Raw genomic sequence first — 19,509 nt, 5'->3', positions numbered from 1 at the left:
AAAGTTTCAAGATACAAGACTTCTTTCTTCTCTCATCTCTTTTCCTCCACCTCATCATCCAATTTGAAGAAACCCATGTGAAGAGCATCCCTATGGAGAGGCCCATGTGTTGAGGAACTGAAGTTTCCAGCCCCAGTTTAGCCTTCAGAGAAAGCAACCCTGGCCACCAGTTGGACTGCAATTTCCTGGGAAACCCTGAACCAAAAACACCCAATTAACATACTCCAAGATTCTTGACCCTCAGAAATGGTGTTGCTAAAATTTGAGGTAATGCAGGAATAAATAACTAATGAAGGGGATTAAGTAGTGTAAGTGAGAGTAGCCGGGATGACCCCAAACTACATAATGCTACAGTGCGGGGAGAGGGGACAGAGGTAGTACTTGATGATTTTTATGTAATAGGCTCGCAAGCCTAATTATTAGACTGATACTAGGAGTGAATGAATTTTCCTCAGTGTACAGTGTATTTATTTGCGATAAAAGCCTGAGAGTACTGTTGAAACAAAGCCTTCAGGGGTTAAAAAACTGGCAACAAATAAATCATAGCATGGAAGACCAAGGACTCATGATTTTTAAAAAATAAACCAGGATTGTGGCTCCCAATGCCAGTACTGAGTTTTTTTTAATTTTGTTTCTTAAGAGAAAATTTAATGTAATAGAAATCCCAACACTTAATCACTAAAACACAATATCTTACAAAGCTCCTATTAAAAATATAGCATATGCATATCTTGAAGTTTCATAGGTTCTAATTCAAAATAAAATATGCAAATGTTAGTATGGAAAATGAAACCAAAGTACTTTGTCAAGTACAAACCTAACACTGAAAAATCAAAAAGTACTTTTAAGTTTTTAAAATGAAACAGCTATTCAAAGTGGCGAGTCTGTAGAAGTGGAAATGGAGTAGGGTAGAGGGTATACACTGTTTTTTATAATAAATTTTGCTTCCACAAGGCTTGATTCTAAATTCTGTGCAGGAAATTACTTTGATAGAATAAAAAATATATTTTAAATGTTCTTGGATCACAACTATTACAGTCAAGGGATCCTTTTTTTTTTTTTTTTTTTTTTTTGGTTATGTATGTATGTATTTTTTTAGAGAGAGAGAAAGGGAGAGAAACATCAGTGTGGGAGAAAAACATCAGTTGCCTCTCACATACCCCCCAGTCGAGGGCTGGCCCGCAACTCAGGCATGTGCCATGATGGAGAATTGAAGCGACCTTTTGGTTTGCGGGATGACACCCAACCTACTGAACCACACCGGTCAGGGCAAAACTGAATTTTTTAAAATAGTGAATACTTCATGGGGATGTGGTGCATAAAAGAGGAAGCCCACATACAGCACTTGGTACAGCGCAGATGAGGTGTACAGTCCGTATGTGACATATCCCCAGGGAGAGAAGTGATCTGACTAGGACACCCTTGCCCTAATTGAGAAGACAAAACTCTCTGAAACTTGCCTTCTGTTGACCAGGACTGGGCTGTGTACTCATCTAAGGAAACACTTAATTCATGATTATAGTGTCGGACTGATAGAAGAGCTTGGTAGCTATAGGTCCTTCCTCTGGTAACTCCTCATCTGCCCAGGCTGCCTGAAGGGGGCAGTCCTCTGACAGCCCATGGTTTGTCTCAGTGAAAGGAAGTCAGAGCCTGTGTTTCGGAGCTAGATGCCCTGTGTTCAGCTCCTGTCCATGTTCTGACTCTGGGCAAGTTAGGTAGCCTCTGAGTGCCCCCATTTCCTCATTTGTGAAATGGAGGTAATATTAGCCCTTATTTCCTAGGACTGCCATGGGGGTTATGTGAGTCAATGAATGTAAAATGCATGTTTTCTATAATTGTCACTCTTCTCTTTGCCCACATTGGTCGGGAGCCATATTGGCACACTTTTGAGCCTACAAGTTACAGCAATGTGTTAAGTGTGTGGAGCCTATATATTAAATAAACAGCACTATAGTCAAGGAACTCATAAGCCAATAGGAGATGAGCTCGACATAGAATCAACAGAGAAGTGTCAGGTTAGTTATTACAGGAAAGCGTTTTTCCAAGAAAAGTAGCCAGTTCTGGTTTATGTATTGCCCACCTTGCTGTCTCTAGCAGTGGAATCTTGTCAGACCTGCAGAGGGACAGGTAGAACTAAATCACCCTTTTTCCACCCCTTCATACAACCGCCCCCCTCAGATACCGATTTGTGGGACCTAAGAGAGTCAGTGAGGAGGGTGATTATTTGCATAGGATCCTGGGGTCATTCTATGAATCAAAGTTTTAGAACCTTGTCTGGAAGTCCCCAGGTAGCACAGTGGAGGTGCAGTGGGAAGGAGGAGGGCAGACAGAGACGGGAACAGTGGGCAAGAGTAGGAAGGGGGAGGGCTTTGTGGAGTCGGGGCCATAAGTTGGCCAGACTCCAAAATTGGCCCCTTTCAAACTTTTGGGTGATGGAATCTGCATGCCCAGGGTGGCCGTGTGTGTGACCACAGCTGAAGAACTGCGTCTGTTGAGCACCATGGCAGTGGGAGCCCCGGCCCACCTCGCAGGAGCCCCCAGAGGTGAGCCTCACTCTTGGGAAAGGAGCTTCCTCTTCTCGTCCGCATCCACCAGAAAGTAATGGTGGCTTTCATCATGGAACCAAGGGTGTGCCTGTGTGGCCATAGTAACTGGAAGAAAGGCAGGGTCAGTGGGGAACATGTCTTAGTTGCCACAGTGAACTAAGGGTCCTCTGCAGATAGCAGATCACCAGCCACAGTGACAGGGTCCCTCAGCGTCCCCCGCCTTGGTGTTTTCCACGTTGGGAATGGGGAGTGCCCTCGGAGTCCTGGGTGGCTCCTGGCTGCTTGGACTTCCTGAAGGACAGGAGGAGCAGCAACCCTGGGGCCGGATAAGATATGACTCACCTGCCTAGCCGGGGTTGGCTTTTGCAGCTCACCTGTCACAGTTGGGACATGTTCTTTAGACTAGTATTCACACTCTGAATGCTCTGTGCACAATGACAGATGACATTAGTGAAAATGAGTGTCCCCAGAGGACTTCCCCTGTAACAGTGAAAGGCTCACTCTCTCTGACTCTATCTTAATTCTAGCCTGCAGTTTTTCCCTTGCCTTCATGCTAATGTAGCTCCTGACATAAATATGCTAATTATTAGAGGAATTCTGCTTGAGGCTTGAGTTTTTGCAAGAACAGCCCTTGCCAGGGGGTACTTCTCCCTAGGGGGTGGGGCAATTGTACAAAATAATGATTGTTTATCCAAGTTTTGCAGGAGCCTGAAGACCAGTCTCAGATCAGCAGGGATCAACAGACCAGGGAACAAAGAGATTTAGAGATTTTGAGCTCTTCCCTGGATCCCTGTTGGCGCCTAGATGTCACATACCTCTTGCCTTGCCCATTCTCTCTTCCCTTGACCTAAAACAGGCCTGAATTCTGAGCTCTCTTAAGATGGGTTTGAGGAAGCCCAAAGGTCCCCCATCTTCTCAAGGTGGTGACTGCTTGATCAATAAACCTTCTCTTATGCCAAACTCTGACGATTTGAATATTGGTCTTTGCAGAGTAGGGCACATGGACCTTGTACCAGCAATACCCCTGGGAACATGTGGCCAGCCCTGAGCTGTGGCAGCTCACTCACCACCTCCTAAAGCCCTTCCATGCCCCCAGCCTTGCGCTTCCAGAACATGGCCATCTGGCCAAGTGCGGAAGGGGAGAGGGAAGAAGAGGGCCGAGAGCTGAGGACTGTCAACCTCCAGGAGGCAGTGATCTGCACTGACCTTAAAGAATCTTCTTAGTGAACAGGTGGGTGATGGATTTGAAAGCACGCCTCAGCAAGTGGTGTCTTCAGTTGCCTCAGAGGAGAAGCAGTATTAGAGATGACATGCAGATGCTGGTTATGATGAGGCTGTATCCTTTTATGAGTGAAATGAAGCTGAATTCACCCATAAGCCTTCTCTAGAGCGGTTCATACCTACTGCAGTACAAGTATTATGAAAAAGTAATAGCTATTACTTAAAATTACAATTTTCCAGGCATTGTGTAAACATATTTGCCTTACTAAAGGGCATAGGTGCATGTAATAGAGCTGTAGCTAATTGTCTCTGATTATACATCAGCTATGTCAGGAATACAAATGTAACAAATTTTCTAAGTAAGGAGACAATACTGGGGCTGTTGATTCCCTCTGAAGTAACTTACTGTTCTTAAGAAAATAAATTCACCCTGCAGGTATGGATAAATGTGACAAAAGGCAAAGTACTGGCAACAAGATTCAGGAATAATATCCACCCTGCCCAAATTTAAAATATGGAGAAAAAAATGCTTCCATAAAGTCACCCAAGTCTCAGTCCATTAGTCACATGCCCACAAACTTCCCCAAGTTTCTGAAGAACTCTGGACAAACAACTGTGAACTGTAGTGCTTCAAAGATGTATAGCAGCCTTGGCTGGCGTGGCTCAGTGGATTGAGTGCCGGCCTGCAAATCAAAGGGTCGCTGGTTCAATTCCCAGTTAGCGCACGTGCCTGGGTTGCGGGTCAGGTCCCCAGTAGGGGGCACGTGAGAGGGAACCACACATTGATGTTTCTCTCCCTCTCTTCCTCCTTCCCTTTCCCTCTCTCTAAAAATAAACAAAGACATGAGGCAGAGAATGCCACTTTTACTCCTCTTTTCTTTTATTTTGCCTCCATTTCATCCCTTCTCTCCCAGAACATGATCTCACTGGAACCTGCCTCCTCAGCCGCCCCTCCCCCTTATGACTGACCTCTTTGTCTCATCTCTGGAACAGACACCGCTGGGCTATTGCTACGATACAGTCATGGACATCAGTTGTTTTTGTCTGTGCACGGTCCCTTCCTCCCGTCTTCTGGTAACAGAACTATGCTGGCAGCCCTTTCAGGTTTCCCGTGATTCTAGTGGGGGAGGGGGACTGCCAGTCACACCCCCGGCCCCAAGGCAGGCACTGGACCAGCCTTAGTCAATCATAGCTCCTCATCCTGTTGACCACAGGCACTGGTCCAAGGAGGGGGCACATACCTAAGTAGAGTCTTTCCCTGGGATTTTGCATGTGGATGAGAGGTGAGGGAAGTGAACAGATTGAGGTATATTTTATAAATATTACTAATGAGCCTTGACTGAACTTGAGTTTCCTTCTCTATAAAATGAAGAACTTGGACCAAAGACCCCTGGAGCCACCTCCAGACTCAGTCTGAGAGTTCTGTGGGGCTTCACCTATGGAGAAATCAGAGTGGTCCAGCTATGCCCTTTCAGGGAGAGGGTACCTGGCAAAAGTGCGCATCCAGGGAAATTTCACTTCCATCCTCTCAGACGCAAGGTTGTCCCTGTTCTTATCAAAGCCTACTTTCAAGTTCCTACTTTGCCTAAAAAGTAACAAATAACTGCTTACATTGTGACACTTTGAGGGAATACTTAAAGAGAAGCAACACCTTAAACTATGATGAGTAATGCTTAATAATAACTCTCAGTATCATGATATGTAAACCTGTGTGTGCATGTGTGGTATTTACGTGATTTGGTGTAAGCATGTATATGTGTGAATAGTGTACTTATGCCATGCCTGTATGAGCATATCCATCTGTGTCTCTGTATGTATTTGTGTGTGTGCCCATATCTGTATATGTTTATGAGAGTATGTGAGTGCACCTGTGTTTACACTGTATATACATATATATGAGTATTCATGCATGTGTGTGTTGTATATATGCATGTGTGTGTTTCTGAGTGTGTATACCCACATCTGGGTATGAGTATAGCATTTGTCTGTGTGGCATGTGTGTGCACATGCAAATATGACTGTGTGGCCATGAGTAGCATGTTTGTGAATGCATGCCTTGTACATTGTGTGTGCACACATGCACCTGTGCATGCATTAAAAGAGCCAGGTAACTCTGGAGCCGCAGCTGGCTGAGGTGGGGGCAGGGAGTAAAGCACTGGGGTCAGCCCTGGCCGGGTGACTCTTGATTAGAGCGTTGCCCTGACCACCAAGGTTGCAGGTTTGATCCCTTCTCAGGGCACATACAATAACCATCCATGCAACAAAAAAAATCAATGTCTGTCTCTAAAATCAGTAAATTAAAAAAAAAAAATTTTTTTAATAAAAGTTTTTCTTTAAAAAAAAGGCACTGAAGCTCTGGCTGGTGTGGCTCAGTGGGGTACCAGCTGAAAGGTCCCCATTTCAATTCCTGGTCAAAGCACATGCCCTGGGTTGCAGGCCAGGTTCCATGCAAAAGGCACCTGATCAATGTTTCTCTCCCTCTCTTTCTTCCTCCCTTCCTCTCTCTCTAAAAAATAAATAAAATATTCAAAAAAAAAAACAAAACAAACACCCAACACTAGGGTCCACAGTGTCCAGGGGCCAGGCCAGCTCAGACTAACAGAGGATACCATGGAGGGAGCCAGACTTTCTCTGCACCAACAAACTCTGCACCAGAGGAGCTACAGTGCTGTTCTTTGCTGACAAGGCCACCAAGGCACAGTGGCAATGCCATGTGCCCAGTGCCCAGCCATGGACAGGCCTTCCCCTCAAAGGAGAGCACATCTCCCAAACTCCCCTCCCTGCTGAAGGCCAGGAGCCACAGCCTCAGGGAAGAAGGGCCTTCCCAATGGATTCTTTCTCTGTCCTCACAGAGCCCAAGGCAGAGCCCCAGAGCCAGACACTCCTGAACAGCTCAGCTTCCAGGAAGGAATCCATGGTCAGGCAGTTTAACATGAAACTTCTTTAAAGGTTTTATTTATTTTTAGAGAGAGGGGAAGGGATGAAAAAAGAGGGAGAGAAACATTGATGCGAGAGAGAGAGAAACATCAATCGGTTGCCTCTCCCAACCTTGATCTTGCCAGGGCCCTGGAAGAATGGAATGTTGCCCCCACATCCCCCAGAGGTATGACGATAGAGCCCTACCAGCCCCAGGGGAGGAAGAACCGGTTTTTCAGATGCTAACCTTTCTGGCCTGCGTTTGGGGCTCTGGTAACTCTTGGAAAAGATGAGAAGAATTTGGAGAAGTAAAGTGGCCTCCCCCACGCCACTAAGTGGAGGTCTGAGGACTGGCTGGGGAGACAGGAGGTAGAGAAGGGTAGCTACAGCGAGAAATTGCCCCAAAAAGGAGAGGGCTCCTAGCTTGGGGGCTGAAGGTGGGAGAGCCCTGGGTGGCTCCTCCAGGAGGGACAGGGTTCAGGCTCCTCCAAGGAGCCACTTGTGAGGTGAATCACCAAAAGAGCATCTTCCTCCACCTGCTCTCAAGGCCTGGTGGCGCCTCCTTCAGCCTGAGGAGGACTTGCCGTCACAGGCCCTCACCGCGCCAGAGCCCCTCCTGTAACTCACCTGCAGGAGTGGTGATGCCCCATCAGGGCCACAGAACTTGGCTCTGTACCATCTGATTATCCTGTGTGGACACACACTCCACCCCCAGGATGCCCCTGGCCCTGAGGAAAGGGGACAGGGGCTCCGGGCACCCAGCAGCAGCTGGGTCTCCATCACCCTACTTGGAGGGTTGGTAAGCTTTGTCCCCAAGGTGATTTAACAGTTAGTGACACCCCCATTTCAGAGTTTCCAGGGGAAAAGAGGCTCAGGATATCATGGGGCAGGTATTAGTCATTCAATATGCTTTTTAAAGGAATGCGACCTTACTTTGTACCCAACACTGGTAAAGCAGATGTGCCAGTGGCATCATGTGGCCTTCCCACTGGTTTGGAAAAACCACCTCTTAAACGATTGTCTGGGTTTGAGGAAAAGGGGATTTCAGGCCTGGCCAGGGCCTATGAGCCCCACCCTGAGTGTGCGCACACACACCATTCAGGATTTGTCACTTTCTGAGCTTAGAGGTCCTGCCTCTGCCCCTTGGGGGTTCACAAATAAGAACTCAGTTCCAGCTGAGCTGTGGTAGCGGCTCTCCCATGTCCGGGAGCATCTCAGGTTCCCCTCGCTCCTGGCACATTCTCTGTCCCTGTGCATCAGCCCAGTGATCACACCTGGCAGTGGCACCTGGAGCCAGCATCTGCTCATCAGCTCCCAGCTCCCTCCACATACGGTCCTCCGCCACAGCCCTGCCCTCACAGCCGGGCGTGCCGCCAGTCCAGCCACCCAGGGCCCGTCTGAGCAGACCACTTAGCGACCACACTTTTTACCTCCACGCTGTGCCCCAGGCTTGGTGAAGACAGCCTTTTCCCCTGTTGGTAACAGTCTGAGGCTCAGTGTCTGCCCTTCCCGAGCATCCCCATCAATACTTCCCATATGCGAGCAAGACCCAAAACCTTAGAAACTGGATGAAGCAAAACCCTGAGGCGGCATAGGGCCGACTGATTCATCGGCTTCAACACGTGAGAGTTACATTCCTTTCCAAAGGGCCCACTGTGGGCATTGAGTTTATAAATTGAATCTCAGGAAGGTCCCTCCCAGAGGGAACCAGGAAAAGACAGCTGATCTGGGAGCAGAGAGACTAGATCTGGGCAGACAAGCAACAGACTCAGGAAGAGTGATGGGAGGGCAGGTCCAGGAATGAGCTTAGAACCGCGTGGCACAATCAGCAGCCTGCAGGACAAGCTCCAGTCGGAGATGTTTGCTTTGTTCATGTGATATTTTTTATAGAGCTGTTGCAACATCTAAAAGTTAGAATGTTCACATAGAAGTCTGGATTTGTGCTGGCTTTTCTTGAAAAATTAGAGAAGCTGGCACTGGGCCTACCCTCCATCGTGGCAGCTCCTGAGTGAGACCGAGCCAGGGCCGCCAGCTCTGCATGCCCCCAGTTTGCCCCTCACACTCTGCCCCTGCCCAGCCGACCACTGACCTTAGCTCACAATATCAAGAAACCAAGTTTCCCTGAGGGCAGGCCCAGCCTGAGCAGAGTCTAGTGGTCAGCCATGGACTGAGAGGCAAATGGGCAGCCAGGGAGCCCTCCAGCAATCACCTGGGTGAGCCCCCAGGGCCAGCTTTCCAGAGGGATCGAGTTCAGAGAGGACAAAATAACAGTAACATCTAGGGAGGGCCACTGTGGAATCTCCTTCCAGACGGGGACCATCCCAGCAGAACCACCTTGAAGTGCTGGGAATCCCACCACCACAGCAGGGAGGCCAGCCCACCTCAGGGGAGCTCCACCACATGTCCAGAACAATCTGAGAAGACCAAGTGCTACAGCATATTCAGCCTCGTGAGGAAAGGAAACTCTAAGGAAAGAAGCGGGCATGACTTCAGATTTGGGAGCCTGATAAAAGGAAGAAAGGGCCTGGGACCAAGAAGTGTTGCCGAACCTACCAAGGCCTTGGTTACTCCTGTTGCTTCTCTCCATGCCAAAGACATTTCTAGTTCAGTAATGTGCCAGAGCAGGTTCCTACCAGCTTGCAGCAGCCAATTGTGCACATCTCTTCCCAACTTCACAGTGAGGGTCAGTGGCTTCATATTGGTAGCTTGAAATCAGCCACTCTGGGAATGTTTACACTGCAGAAATTGTCAAATGCTACCAACTAGAGCTTCCGCCCTGCCAAGAGTTGGTTGTTAGTCATTTACCAGCACATCACTGCTGGTTCTCCTGTGCACCACCTGGCAGGTCAGATCCAGGATGTGATTCTGGAGATAAGTAATATCTCAGTAAGAGAAGCCCCCAAACTCAACATTGCCCCACGGATCCCAAACTGGAAATGGACCAGGCAGGCAACAAGGCTGCCCCCCTTTGCCCCGCCCCCGCTTTTCTAAATGTTTTTCCAGAGAGTCCAGATCTGGGGAGACACTTTCTTTTCTCCGACCTGGTTGTCTTTGATCTCTCTAAGCTGAATTCACAGAATAAGAAAGGCTGGGGCCAAAGCTCATGCCACAGAAGCCACTCAAGGCACTAGCCAGCACTTTCCCACCTTTCTGGACACCGGGCCTCCCAGTCCACATCTAGAAATGGCACACTGTTGCAGGAATAATCCACAAGATCTGTGAAACCGTGGGAAAAGAATCAGAAAGGGGAAAAGGAGTGCTTTCTCCACAGTTCTAGTGTTTCTTTTTCAAGATGGCCCTAGCCAGCCTCTTCCATTCTACTCCAGCCCCCCAAACTCAGGGCCTCACCATGGTTTTGCCAACACTATCAATGTTCTCCTCAGATATCTTTTTTAATTACCTTCAATTGGCCATACTCTTGGACACATTATGTCCACTCTTAAATATCACACATCTGGCCAGATCTTCATTTCTTTTCCTTTCTCTCTCTTAGACTGTCTTCCCTCCCAACCTGGGAGATGATGGTTGATTGATTGTCTCAACCACCGGTCAACTCCTTCAATTCCCCTGTATTTTCCCAGGCCACAGTATCCAGCCACACCTTGGTAATTATCAACTCAAAGAAAATAAGAGTTACACAAGAAAGGAAATATAACTATAACATGCGCTAAGGCCCAAGGCAAAATGTACATAATTATGATGATGTAAATATTTGAAAGTTGATTTTCCAAAAATTGTGAAACAACTGAAGTGGGAGGGCATCTATAAGAAAAATTCTCTGTGTTTCTTCTTCACTCTCCACACAACACTTCTGACAGCAGATGTGGGGTTATTCCCCCACACCAAGTGATTCTCCGTCATCTGTCTGACTTGGCTACAAAGCAGAGGTTCCTCCCATCCCCCTCCTTGGATCCAGTCATTTGCTAGAACAGCTCCCAGAACTCAGGGAAACACACCTGTTTACCAGTTTATTATATAATAAAGGTTACAATAAAGGATACAGATGGACATCCAGGTGAAGAGGTACCTAGGCTGTGCTGTGGGAGGTTCCCGAGCACAGGTGCTTCTGTCTCCAAGAAGCTGCGGTTTGCGTACCTGGAAGCTCTGCAAACCCCATACTTTTGGGATTTTGTGGAGGCTTCATCACAGAGACATGACCAATCATTAACTCAGTCTTCAGTCCCTCTCCCCTTCCTGAAGCCCAGGAAGTGAAACTAGAAATTCCGAGTTTCTGATCATGGCTTGGTCTTTGTGGCGACCAGCTTCATCCAGGAGCCCCTCCCAACCCAGAGTCCTCTCATTAGAACAAAAGACACTCCTATTACCCAGGAAATTCTAAGCGATTTAGGAGTTCTATGCCATGAACGAGGGGCAAAGACTAGTATATTTTGTATTATTTCACAATAATTATAATTATTCTTATAATTCAACATTCACACAGTTCTGACCTTTAGAATATGCTTTATTCTAGTGAACTAGAAACTGGGACTTCTAATTGAAAACTGGCAGCTTTAACTCCAAAGAATAAACACCACCAAAAATGTCCACAACCAAGCAGACGCTGGCTGAGCACTGCCTGCCTCCCAACTCAAACCCACCTGTTTTCCAGGCTTAGCCGTGACAAGGTTTCCACTGCCCATCTCCCCGCTCCCCACCCACCCCCAGCACTTTCTGCCACCAGCATCCCCTCCCCCGGCCCCGCGCCCACCCCAGAGCTCCCGAAGCGCCAGCATGCCCTTGCTAAGCTGCTTTTTCCCACAGGATTTTCTGTCCTCCCCTCCAAGTCCTTCCCCTCCCCACCTACCCCTGCTGGGGACCAGCAGGTAGGGGCTTCCCTGTGCTACCCCTTGCCTGGGATAAAAGAAGGGGGTGCCTAAGGGCTCTGTGTTGGTTTTCCAAGTCCCAGAATGATGACAAAGGTTTCAGAGCACACACTAACATACACAGACACGCCACTGACACCCTACAGTCAAGAGTCAGCCCTCCTTTATCTTTCTGTGAATTCTCTTGGGCTCTCCCCCCAAAACTCCAGGGCAACTCTCCAAGCCTCCATGTACCCTATACTATTTCTCTGTACATTTTTTTGCGTCTTTAACAAATACTTCTTTCTGGACTCGAGCCAGCCCTGGTATGCGTTCATGCCCAAGCAGCATCTGCCCCTCCCCAAGCCCTGGGTGGGGCTAAGGCTCCAAGCACCTATGGGTGTTTCTCAAACCAATCTGGTCTTGTCTGATCACCTGCAGTAAAAGGTTGCTGATGAAAGCTTTGTGACAGAAAGGAGAGAGGCCTGTCTGGGAGCTGGCTGCAACGGCCCCACGGTGCAGCTGAAAAGGGCTCTCACCTGCTCCTTCCTCAAGAGTCAGCCAGCAGCCCTGCTGACCGGATCCTAGTGCTCAGCCATGATAAGAAGAGGACTCCAAGGGGCAGCAAGACTGAGCCACCACAGAGCCCTTCCTGGTGCCGCCCCCATCCTGCCCAGACTCAGCCCTGCCTCAGCATTTGGATCCTCCACAGACTCCCTGGTGAGTTCCCAGCTCAGCGCGATGGACAGCCCTTCTCCTGGGGGCCTAGGGCATAAGGAGCGCCCCAAGTCTTCTCTCCCTAGACTGTGGCCAGGGCAGGTGGACAGGTGTTGGGGAGCTATTTGATTTGGCAAAGGGAAGATGCTCTTGGGATACCAAGTATCCTAGAGCCAAAACTAAGACCACAAGAACACTGTCTTCCTGGTCTGAATTCTGTGTAGCCACCCAGTGAATCGCTCTCCTCCTGCTGCAGCTGAGCTGCGGCATCCCCGAGGGAGGACCCTGTGCGGATCTTGGCAGGCCCCTGGCTCGCTGCCCACAGCTGTGATTGGTGCATAAGCATTTGGTGCCATAGGGAACCCCCTCGTCCCACAGGTTGTACCACGCCACCTAGACACTCAAAACATATTTCAAAGGAGCCACTCTGGCGGAGCAGGCCCACAGCTCCGGACAGAGCTGGGGTAGTTCTGGGGTGAGACGTGGTAACCATGGTCCTCACCAGCTGTGGTCAGCCCCTTAAGGAAGAGAGTCTCTCAGAAAGGGCTCTAGTCTGACCATCAGCTCTCACACACTTCCTCAGTTTCCCTATCTCTACAGTGGAGCTAATACTGGCAATTCACAGCCTCAAAGAGCAGCTCACAGGTTCTTTAACAGCTCACAGGGTTTTTTGTTTTTTTAATAGAGAACGGAGGGAGAGAGGAAGAGAAACATCAATGTGTGGTTGCATCTTGCACCTACTGAGGACATGGTCTGCAACCCCAGGCATGTGTCCAACATCGGGAATCGAACCAGCAACCCTTTGGTTCACAGGCCAGCGCTCAATCCACTGAGCCACACTAGCTAGGGCAGCTCACGGGTTTTAAAACAGGATAAACCACAAGCAGCATGCCCCTAATTGTCAACCCCAATTCCTTTTCTTTCCTTACTTTGTTTACTTCTTCCCTTCCCTTGCTTTAGGGTCTCCTTGCCCAGTTATGCAAACCCTCTGCAAGGAAGGTGGGTCATTTCCCTCAGGTGAACACTAGTGGACAGAATTAAGGAACCCAAGAATGCAAGAGCACACTAGTCTAATCTCCCTGATTTTTCTTACCCAGGTCTCAAGATTCTGCCCAGAGAAGACAGATTTCAAAGATTATGCCCTTCCCAATGCCAGCTGGTGTCCGGACATGCTGAGCCTGTACCAGGAATATCTGGAGAAGACTAAGGCTGATGGCTGGATCAAACTGCCCTCCTTCAAGTCCAACAGAGATCACATCCAGGGGCTCAAGCTCCCATCCGGGTTAGCAGTTACCTCGGGTAAGGCCTGGCCTGAGAGGGTTCACCAGCACAGCTGCCCCAGCCCACCAGGACCAGTTCAGCCAGCCCCTTTCCCTGTGTTCAAAGACGCTGGGGAAGGAAACTCACAAGCTCCCATCTCTCAACCAGAAGTTCTTTTGGCTAACTCCACCCCTCACGCTGCAGCCCCCGCCAGGTGCATAAGAGGATTCTCTGGTTCTCTGGGTCCCCTCCTCCCATCTGAAAAGAGCTCGCCCTAGGGGCCGCACAGGAGAGCTGCCAGCTCAGCCCTCTGCCCTACGGCCTCATACCAGATCCTTCTCCCCTAACCCACAGGCTCTGGCCCCGTGTCCGCCGCAGGCCTGGCCCACGATCCATGCTCTGCTGGGCCCAGACCGGCTCTCCTGAAATACGCCCCGATCTGACTGACAGAGCTTTCCACCTCCATCTTTCTGCTTGTACCTGTGCATGTGCCTGGGTGCGTGCATGTTTTCTTGTCTTTCTCATTCATGTTTATGTCTTTCTTGCCCAGTAATGAATGGATGGTACAGTACACAGACTACCCTTAGATTTATGGCACAAACAAAGCAGGGGCACCAAAATAATTTTAAAAACAAGTTGGTATCGATCCAAAAAGGATATAGTTATAGTTGTCTTGGGGAAAAAATCAGAATTTTGGTGACCTTTCCTGCACTTATTTTGCTGTTTAGTATTGTTGTTATTTTGAATTATTATACATGAATTACATGAGTTGCATTTTTAATTTTCAGTGTTTAGAGCCTGTTAAAGTCTTGACCTGACCCTGACCCTATGCCCACCCCTAGCCAGGGAACTTCCCGAGTGTTTCTCCCTCCAGACCAAGGGCTCCCTGGGGACATGGCTGCGCCTCTGGTCTCTGCTTGAAGACTCCTGAGTGTGGAGCCTGAGTGTCCTCTGGCTCTCTCCTTGACCCTGTACCTGACTCAGGCCTCAACCCCATGGTGCTGAATGACTCAGGCCTTGGGACCTCAGGCCTCAACCCCATGTCACTCCATCTTGCGCCAGCCCCTTGCCCTTATGCACTCCCTTCTCCAGCTGCTACACTGCCTCTCTCTCCCCAGACAAAAGCGACTGGCGCATCTTCACCAGGTGCATCCTGGTGGAAGGACAAGGCTACGAGTATGTCATCTTTTTTCACCCATCAGAGAAGAAGTCCGTCTGTCTTTTCCAACCAGGCCCCTACTTGGAGGGGGCTCCAGGGTAAGACTACAGACAGGGCCGAGGTGGACGTCCTTGGCTGCTCCTAGGCTCGGCTCCGCAGGCGGGTCAGGCGCACACCAGGCCCTGGGGACCGTACCTCTCCCTAAGGAGCTGGGTGGGGGGCACGCTGGACTGGAAGGACATTCGCGTCATTTAGTCCAGTCCCATTGTGCAGATAAGGGAGAGCCTCCATACCAAGTGTGGGGATTTTCCAGTAAGAAGGGGTTTTAGAGGCCACTTTGAGAGGGGTATGGTGAACTTCGAAGAGGACAAGATCTGGAATGAGGGGCCAGGCCCCCCAGTCCTGCTCTGCAGCTGCTGGCTTTGTAACCCCAAGCAAGCAATATAACCTCTGGCTTTCAGTCTCTCCTAACCTAAAACCTGGGGCAATAATACCTACCTACCAGAGTGGCTGATAGGTATAGCATGGGCCTACGTGCTCATCAACCATAAAGCACAATAGAGTTATCACGCACCATCTATCCACACTTCATGTTTTACCCACGGGAAAACTGAGGCACACAGAGGTAAGGTAACTTGCCCAAGGTAGCACAATGCAATCAAGGTCAGATTCAGGACTCTAGTCCAGGAAGTGGGGCTCCAGGTCCACTGCTTTCTCTACTGTACTCTGCTGCCTCCAAACTTGGAGGAGAGCCAGGGAAGAACTCACTCTGGACATAAATACATCCACAAGGATAATCAGGCTGACCTTGGCCGAGTGGCTCGGTTGGAGCATTGTTTCATGTACCAAAAGGTTCTGGATTCAATTCCCGGTCAGGGCACGTATCAGGTTTGCATGTTCAGCCCTTGGTCAGGGTTTGTACAGGAGGCTATGGGTTGATGTTTCACTCTCACATCGATGTCTCTCTCTATCTCTGTCTCTCTCTCTCTCAAATCAATAAACATATTCTTGGGTAAGGATTTAAAATATACATACATATTTTTTAAACCAGGCTGTCCCTGAGCCTCTTGCCAGTGAACTACCCAGTCCGTAATTTTCTATATTCTCCTCCATCCCTGATCCTGCTTTGGACAGTCACTGGAGGTTGTTGGGGGTGATGGAATTCCTGCAAGGGAGAGAGAGAGAAAGGAGGGGATAAGAAGGAGCTTCAGGGTCCCATGGCCTGAGAAGGACCCAACTGTAGTTAAAAAGAATTCAGAGAGTTTAGTAGATGTCAGCCCTCCACAGCTGGCGGATTCAGACTGCAGCCCTTGGTCACCACGGCGTCCCAAAGGCACCTCCCATGGAGACACTGATTTCCACACTAGCACATGCAGACCCCACAGCACGAAGTCAGAGCCCTGCCCAGGTCCGGGATCCCCTCCCTTCTGAAGAGGAAAACCTCAACGAGGAGGGGTCGGGGTGACGTGTGGCTGGCTTTTATGTAGAAGCTCGTGGAGGTGGGGCAGGAGAAGCAGAGGAGGACCATCCCACGCTGAGGTCAGTGTACTGAGGGGGTCCAGAGACAAGGTTACTACTGAATTAGAAAAACCCAGTTCAATCTACCTCCTGCGCAGGGAAAAGCCCAGTTCTTCCCTGCTATGTCTTTCTTTCCTGTGCGTCTCCTGTGCTACTCACACAGAACACTCCACTTATAACACTTCTAGTCACCAAATATGTGGAGGTTTTTCCCCACACCAAGCAATACTCTGGGACACCAGCAAGGTGTCCTACAATTTAATTCAATTCCAATACCATCTACCTGGAAAGAGTGTCATATCCCGCAGGTTAAGGCCTCAGTCCCAAAAGACAGCCCTCCCTTCAGGCGCCAATCACAAGTAGTAGGTCCCCAGGTTACTCACAACTTCTGATTTGGCTACAAATCTGAAGTTACCACAACCCTTCCTCGGGTTCAAGTGATTTGCTAGAGTGACTGAGAGAACTCAGGGAAACACGCTTACCAGTTTATTAAAGGATTTGATAAGGATACGGGTGAACATCCAAATGAAGAGATGTGTGGGGTAAGGTCTGAGAGGGTCCTGAGCACAGGAGCTTCTGTCTTGGTGGAATTGGGGTGAATGTGTTTGCCAACCTGGAATCCCTCTGAACTCCGTACTTTCGGGAGTCTGTGGAGGCTTCATCATGTAGACATGATTCATCATTAACTCCATTTCCAGTCCTTCTCCCTTCTCAAGAAAATTAGGGTGGGGGCAGGGCAGAAAATTCCAAGCTTCTAATCATGGCTTGATCTTTCTGGTGGCCGGCTCCATCCAGGAGCCACCTGTCTAACAAGAGATTCCTATCCACCTGGAAATTACATGGGTTTCAGGAGCTCTGTGCCAGGAACTGGGGCAGAGACCAATCTATAAGTTTTCTATTGTCTCACAAGTACTCACCCAGCCCATAGGCAATGAGGAGAGGGAGGTTACTGGCCGGCCAAGAGTTATCCCACAGAATCGAGGCACTTGCTGATGGTCCCTCCTGGCCAGTGAGGACAGCGAGGGAAGAGCAGCAGGTTTATGCTCTTTGACACGAACTCCTTTCTTCCCCTTTCAAGCAGTGTGGGGAGGGAAGTGACTAGAAGTGCATATGAGGTTTGAAAACATTATCTCAACTATTCTAATAAAATTTTTTTTCCTACAATTCATAGTGGAAAACTAGGGCTCAGAAAGGTTTAGCAACTTGCTCCAGATCAAACAGGAGTCACACCAGGTGGGTGTGGCTCCATGGCAAGGCTGCTGCTGAGGGGAGCAGACGGGTAACCCATGTGGTACAGCCAGAACAGGTGACCCAGTCATTGGAAAATTGGAATTGTGCTTTCGAACATCAGAAACTCAAATCTGTTTTGTGTTACCTGCATTCTAAAGTCGGGTGCCTTTCCGTGTTCCCCAACGTAACCAACAATGAAGTAGCACTGGCATAAAGGCCGGCTTCCACAGAGAACGAGAGCTTTCCACACTTTAAATAAAGCAGATGGGGGCCGCGTCCTGCTGAGGGGGCCCTGGGCTTCCCCAGGCAGCGCTGCTCAGGAGTCCGTCTTATCGGCACTCTATGTCGTAAGTTTGGGTCATAAGCTAGCTTTCACAGTTACCTGTCTTGAAAACATGGGCTCAGGCCCTGGCCAGCATGGCTCAGTTGATTTGGCATCTTCCCAACAATCAAAAGGTCACTGGTCCAATTTGGGGGCATGTAAGAGAGGCAACCAATCGGATCGATGTTTTGATGTTTCTCTCTCACATGGATGTTTCTCTCCCTCTTTTCTCTCTCCCTTCCCCTGTCTCTAAAAAATAAATTAATACATACATACATACATACATACATACATACTTTTTAAATGTGGGCTCAGCACTGGCCCTAGTGGCTGGGAAGGTGGGGCTGGCCCATTCCTCAGACACTAAGCCAAAAAAGTCTAGGGGCTTTTCCATCCATTGTGTAAGTGCACCTCTCAAATTCTGGCAATGGATGCCAGCAATTAGGTGATGAATCAGAAAAATGTGTTCCTATTAACTCTATCAGGGGAAAAAAAACTTTTTTCCTGGTGAAATAAAATAATTATACCACTGGTCACTAACACATGCTGAAGCAACAGTTGATTTTGACTGATTTGATTAGATGGGATCCAGCTCTGTTTCCTTTCTTGTCCTGGGAAAGGCAGAGGCAGGGTGGTTCTACCTCAGGGTGGGCGGGGGGTGCGGGGGGCCCAGGGAACCCCGTCTGCCCAGCACTGCAGGCTGGCCTTGCTCCCTGCCCCTACCCCAGGTTTGCCCACGGAGGGTCCCTGGCAGCCATGATGGACGAGACCTTTTCTAAAACTGCCTACCTGGCTGGAGAAGGGCTGTTCACACTAAGCCTCAACATCAGGTTCAAAAAGTAAGTACAGATCCTCATGGTGTTGGCCAAAGTCATGGCCCTTTTCATCATGGGGGCTAGCTGTCCCGGGCAGTTGGGGTACAGGAGCCCTGCCTGTCTCTCTTCCCCAGTTCTGGAAGCTGGCAGGCAGGCTCTGTGCCCAGAGCCACTTAAGTCCTTGAGGGAGTATGGCATGAGGAGAATGATGGGGGACGAATGGGGAGAAGGGATGAGGGCCAGGGCTTCATGTAAAGGATGCGCTAAGCCACCTCCTCCCTCAGCTTGATCCCCGTGGGCTCTCTGGCTGTACTAAACATTGACGTGGAAAAGATTGAGGACCAGAAGCTTTACATGTCTTGCATCACCCAGAGCAGAGACCAGAAGACAATCTATGCCAAGTCCTCAGGTAAAGAGGTCCTTCAGCCCCAGGCCCTGTCCTGCCACCACCAGCCCCAGAACAAATGGAGGACAGAATACTAAAGATCCAGTCCCGAGCTGGGGTCCAGCTTTTCAACCCGGGATTGGGTGCCTGCTGTAGAAAGGGCAAAGTGAGAGGAAAGATCAACTAGGATTTTTTTTTTCCTATGTGTGAGTTGCCCAACTTGTACCACAGGACAGGATCCAGGTGCTGGGGAACTGAATGCGAATGCTCAGGGTGCCACACCAACCTCCTGCCATCTCTGTCCTCATCCCCGCCGCCCGGTGTTGCCCTTTTCTTGCAGGTGTTTTCCTTCAGCTGCAGCTGGAACAGGAGTAACAGACACTCTGCCTTCAGAAGAGCCTACCCCTGACTGTGCTGCCTGCCTGGGACCCACTGCAGGACAGGGAGGGCTCCCCAGGGAAGCCACTGAGGAGGTGAGGGAGGGGGCCCTTTCCTATGAGCAAATAAAGTTTCACAGCCCCATTCTCAGCCCAAGACCCTTCTGTGGTTGGAAATCAAAGTCCTTCCAGGGCCTCCCACACACCCACCTTCCCAGGCAGCGCCAACGGAAGAGAGTCA

General features: G+C 49.4%; 1 protein-coding gene across 1 annotated transcript; it reads left to right on the top strand.

Moving 5' to 3' along the window:
• The first annotated feature begins 11,982 nt into the window (after positions 1–11,982).
• On the top strand, positions 11,983–19,407 carry THEM5 (thioesterase superfamily member 5). Its single transcript, XM_054562884.1, has 6 exons — positions 11,983–12,205; positions 13,300–13,501; positions 14,581–14,719; positions 18,420–18,530; positions 18,791–18,915; positions 19,232–19,407. Exons 1-6 carry the CDS (start codon positions 12,083–12,085, stop codon positions 19,264–19,266), a joined length of 735 nt encoding a protein of 244 aa, XP_054418859.1. The 5' UTR covers positions 11,983–12,082; the 3' UTR covers positions 19,267–19,407.
• The last annotated feature ends 102 nt before the right edge of the window (positions 19,408–19,509 follow it).

This window comes from Pteronotus mesoamericanus, unplaced genomic scaffold (assembly GCF_021234165.1).
Source record: "Pteronotus mesoamericanus isolate MK-2021 breed Mesoamerican mustached bat unplaced genomic scaffold, CSHL_Meso_final scaffold_705, whole genome shotgun sequence".
Lineage (NCBI taxonomy): Eukaryota > Metazoa > Chordata > Mammalia > Chiroptera > Mormoopidae > Pteronotus > Pteronotus mesoamericanus.
This window is presented reverse-complemented; position numbering and strand designations above follow the sequence as displayed.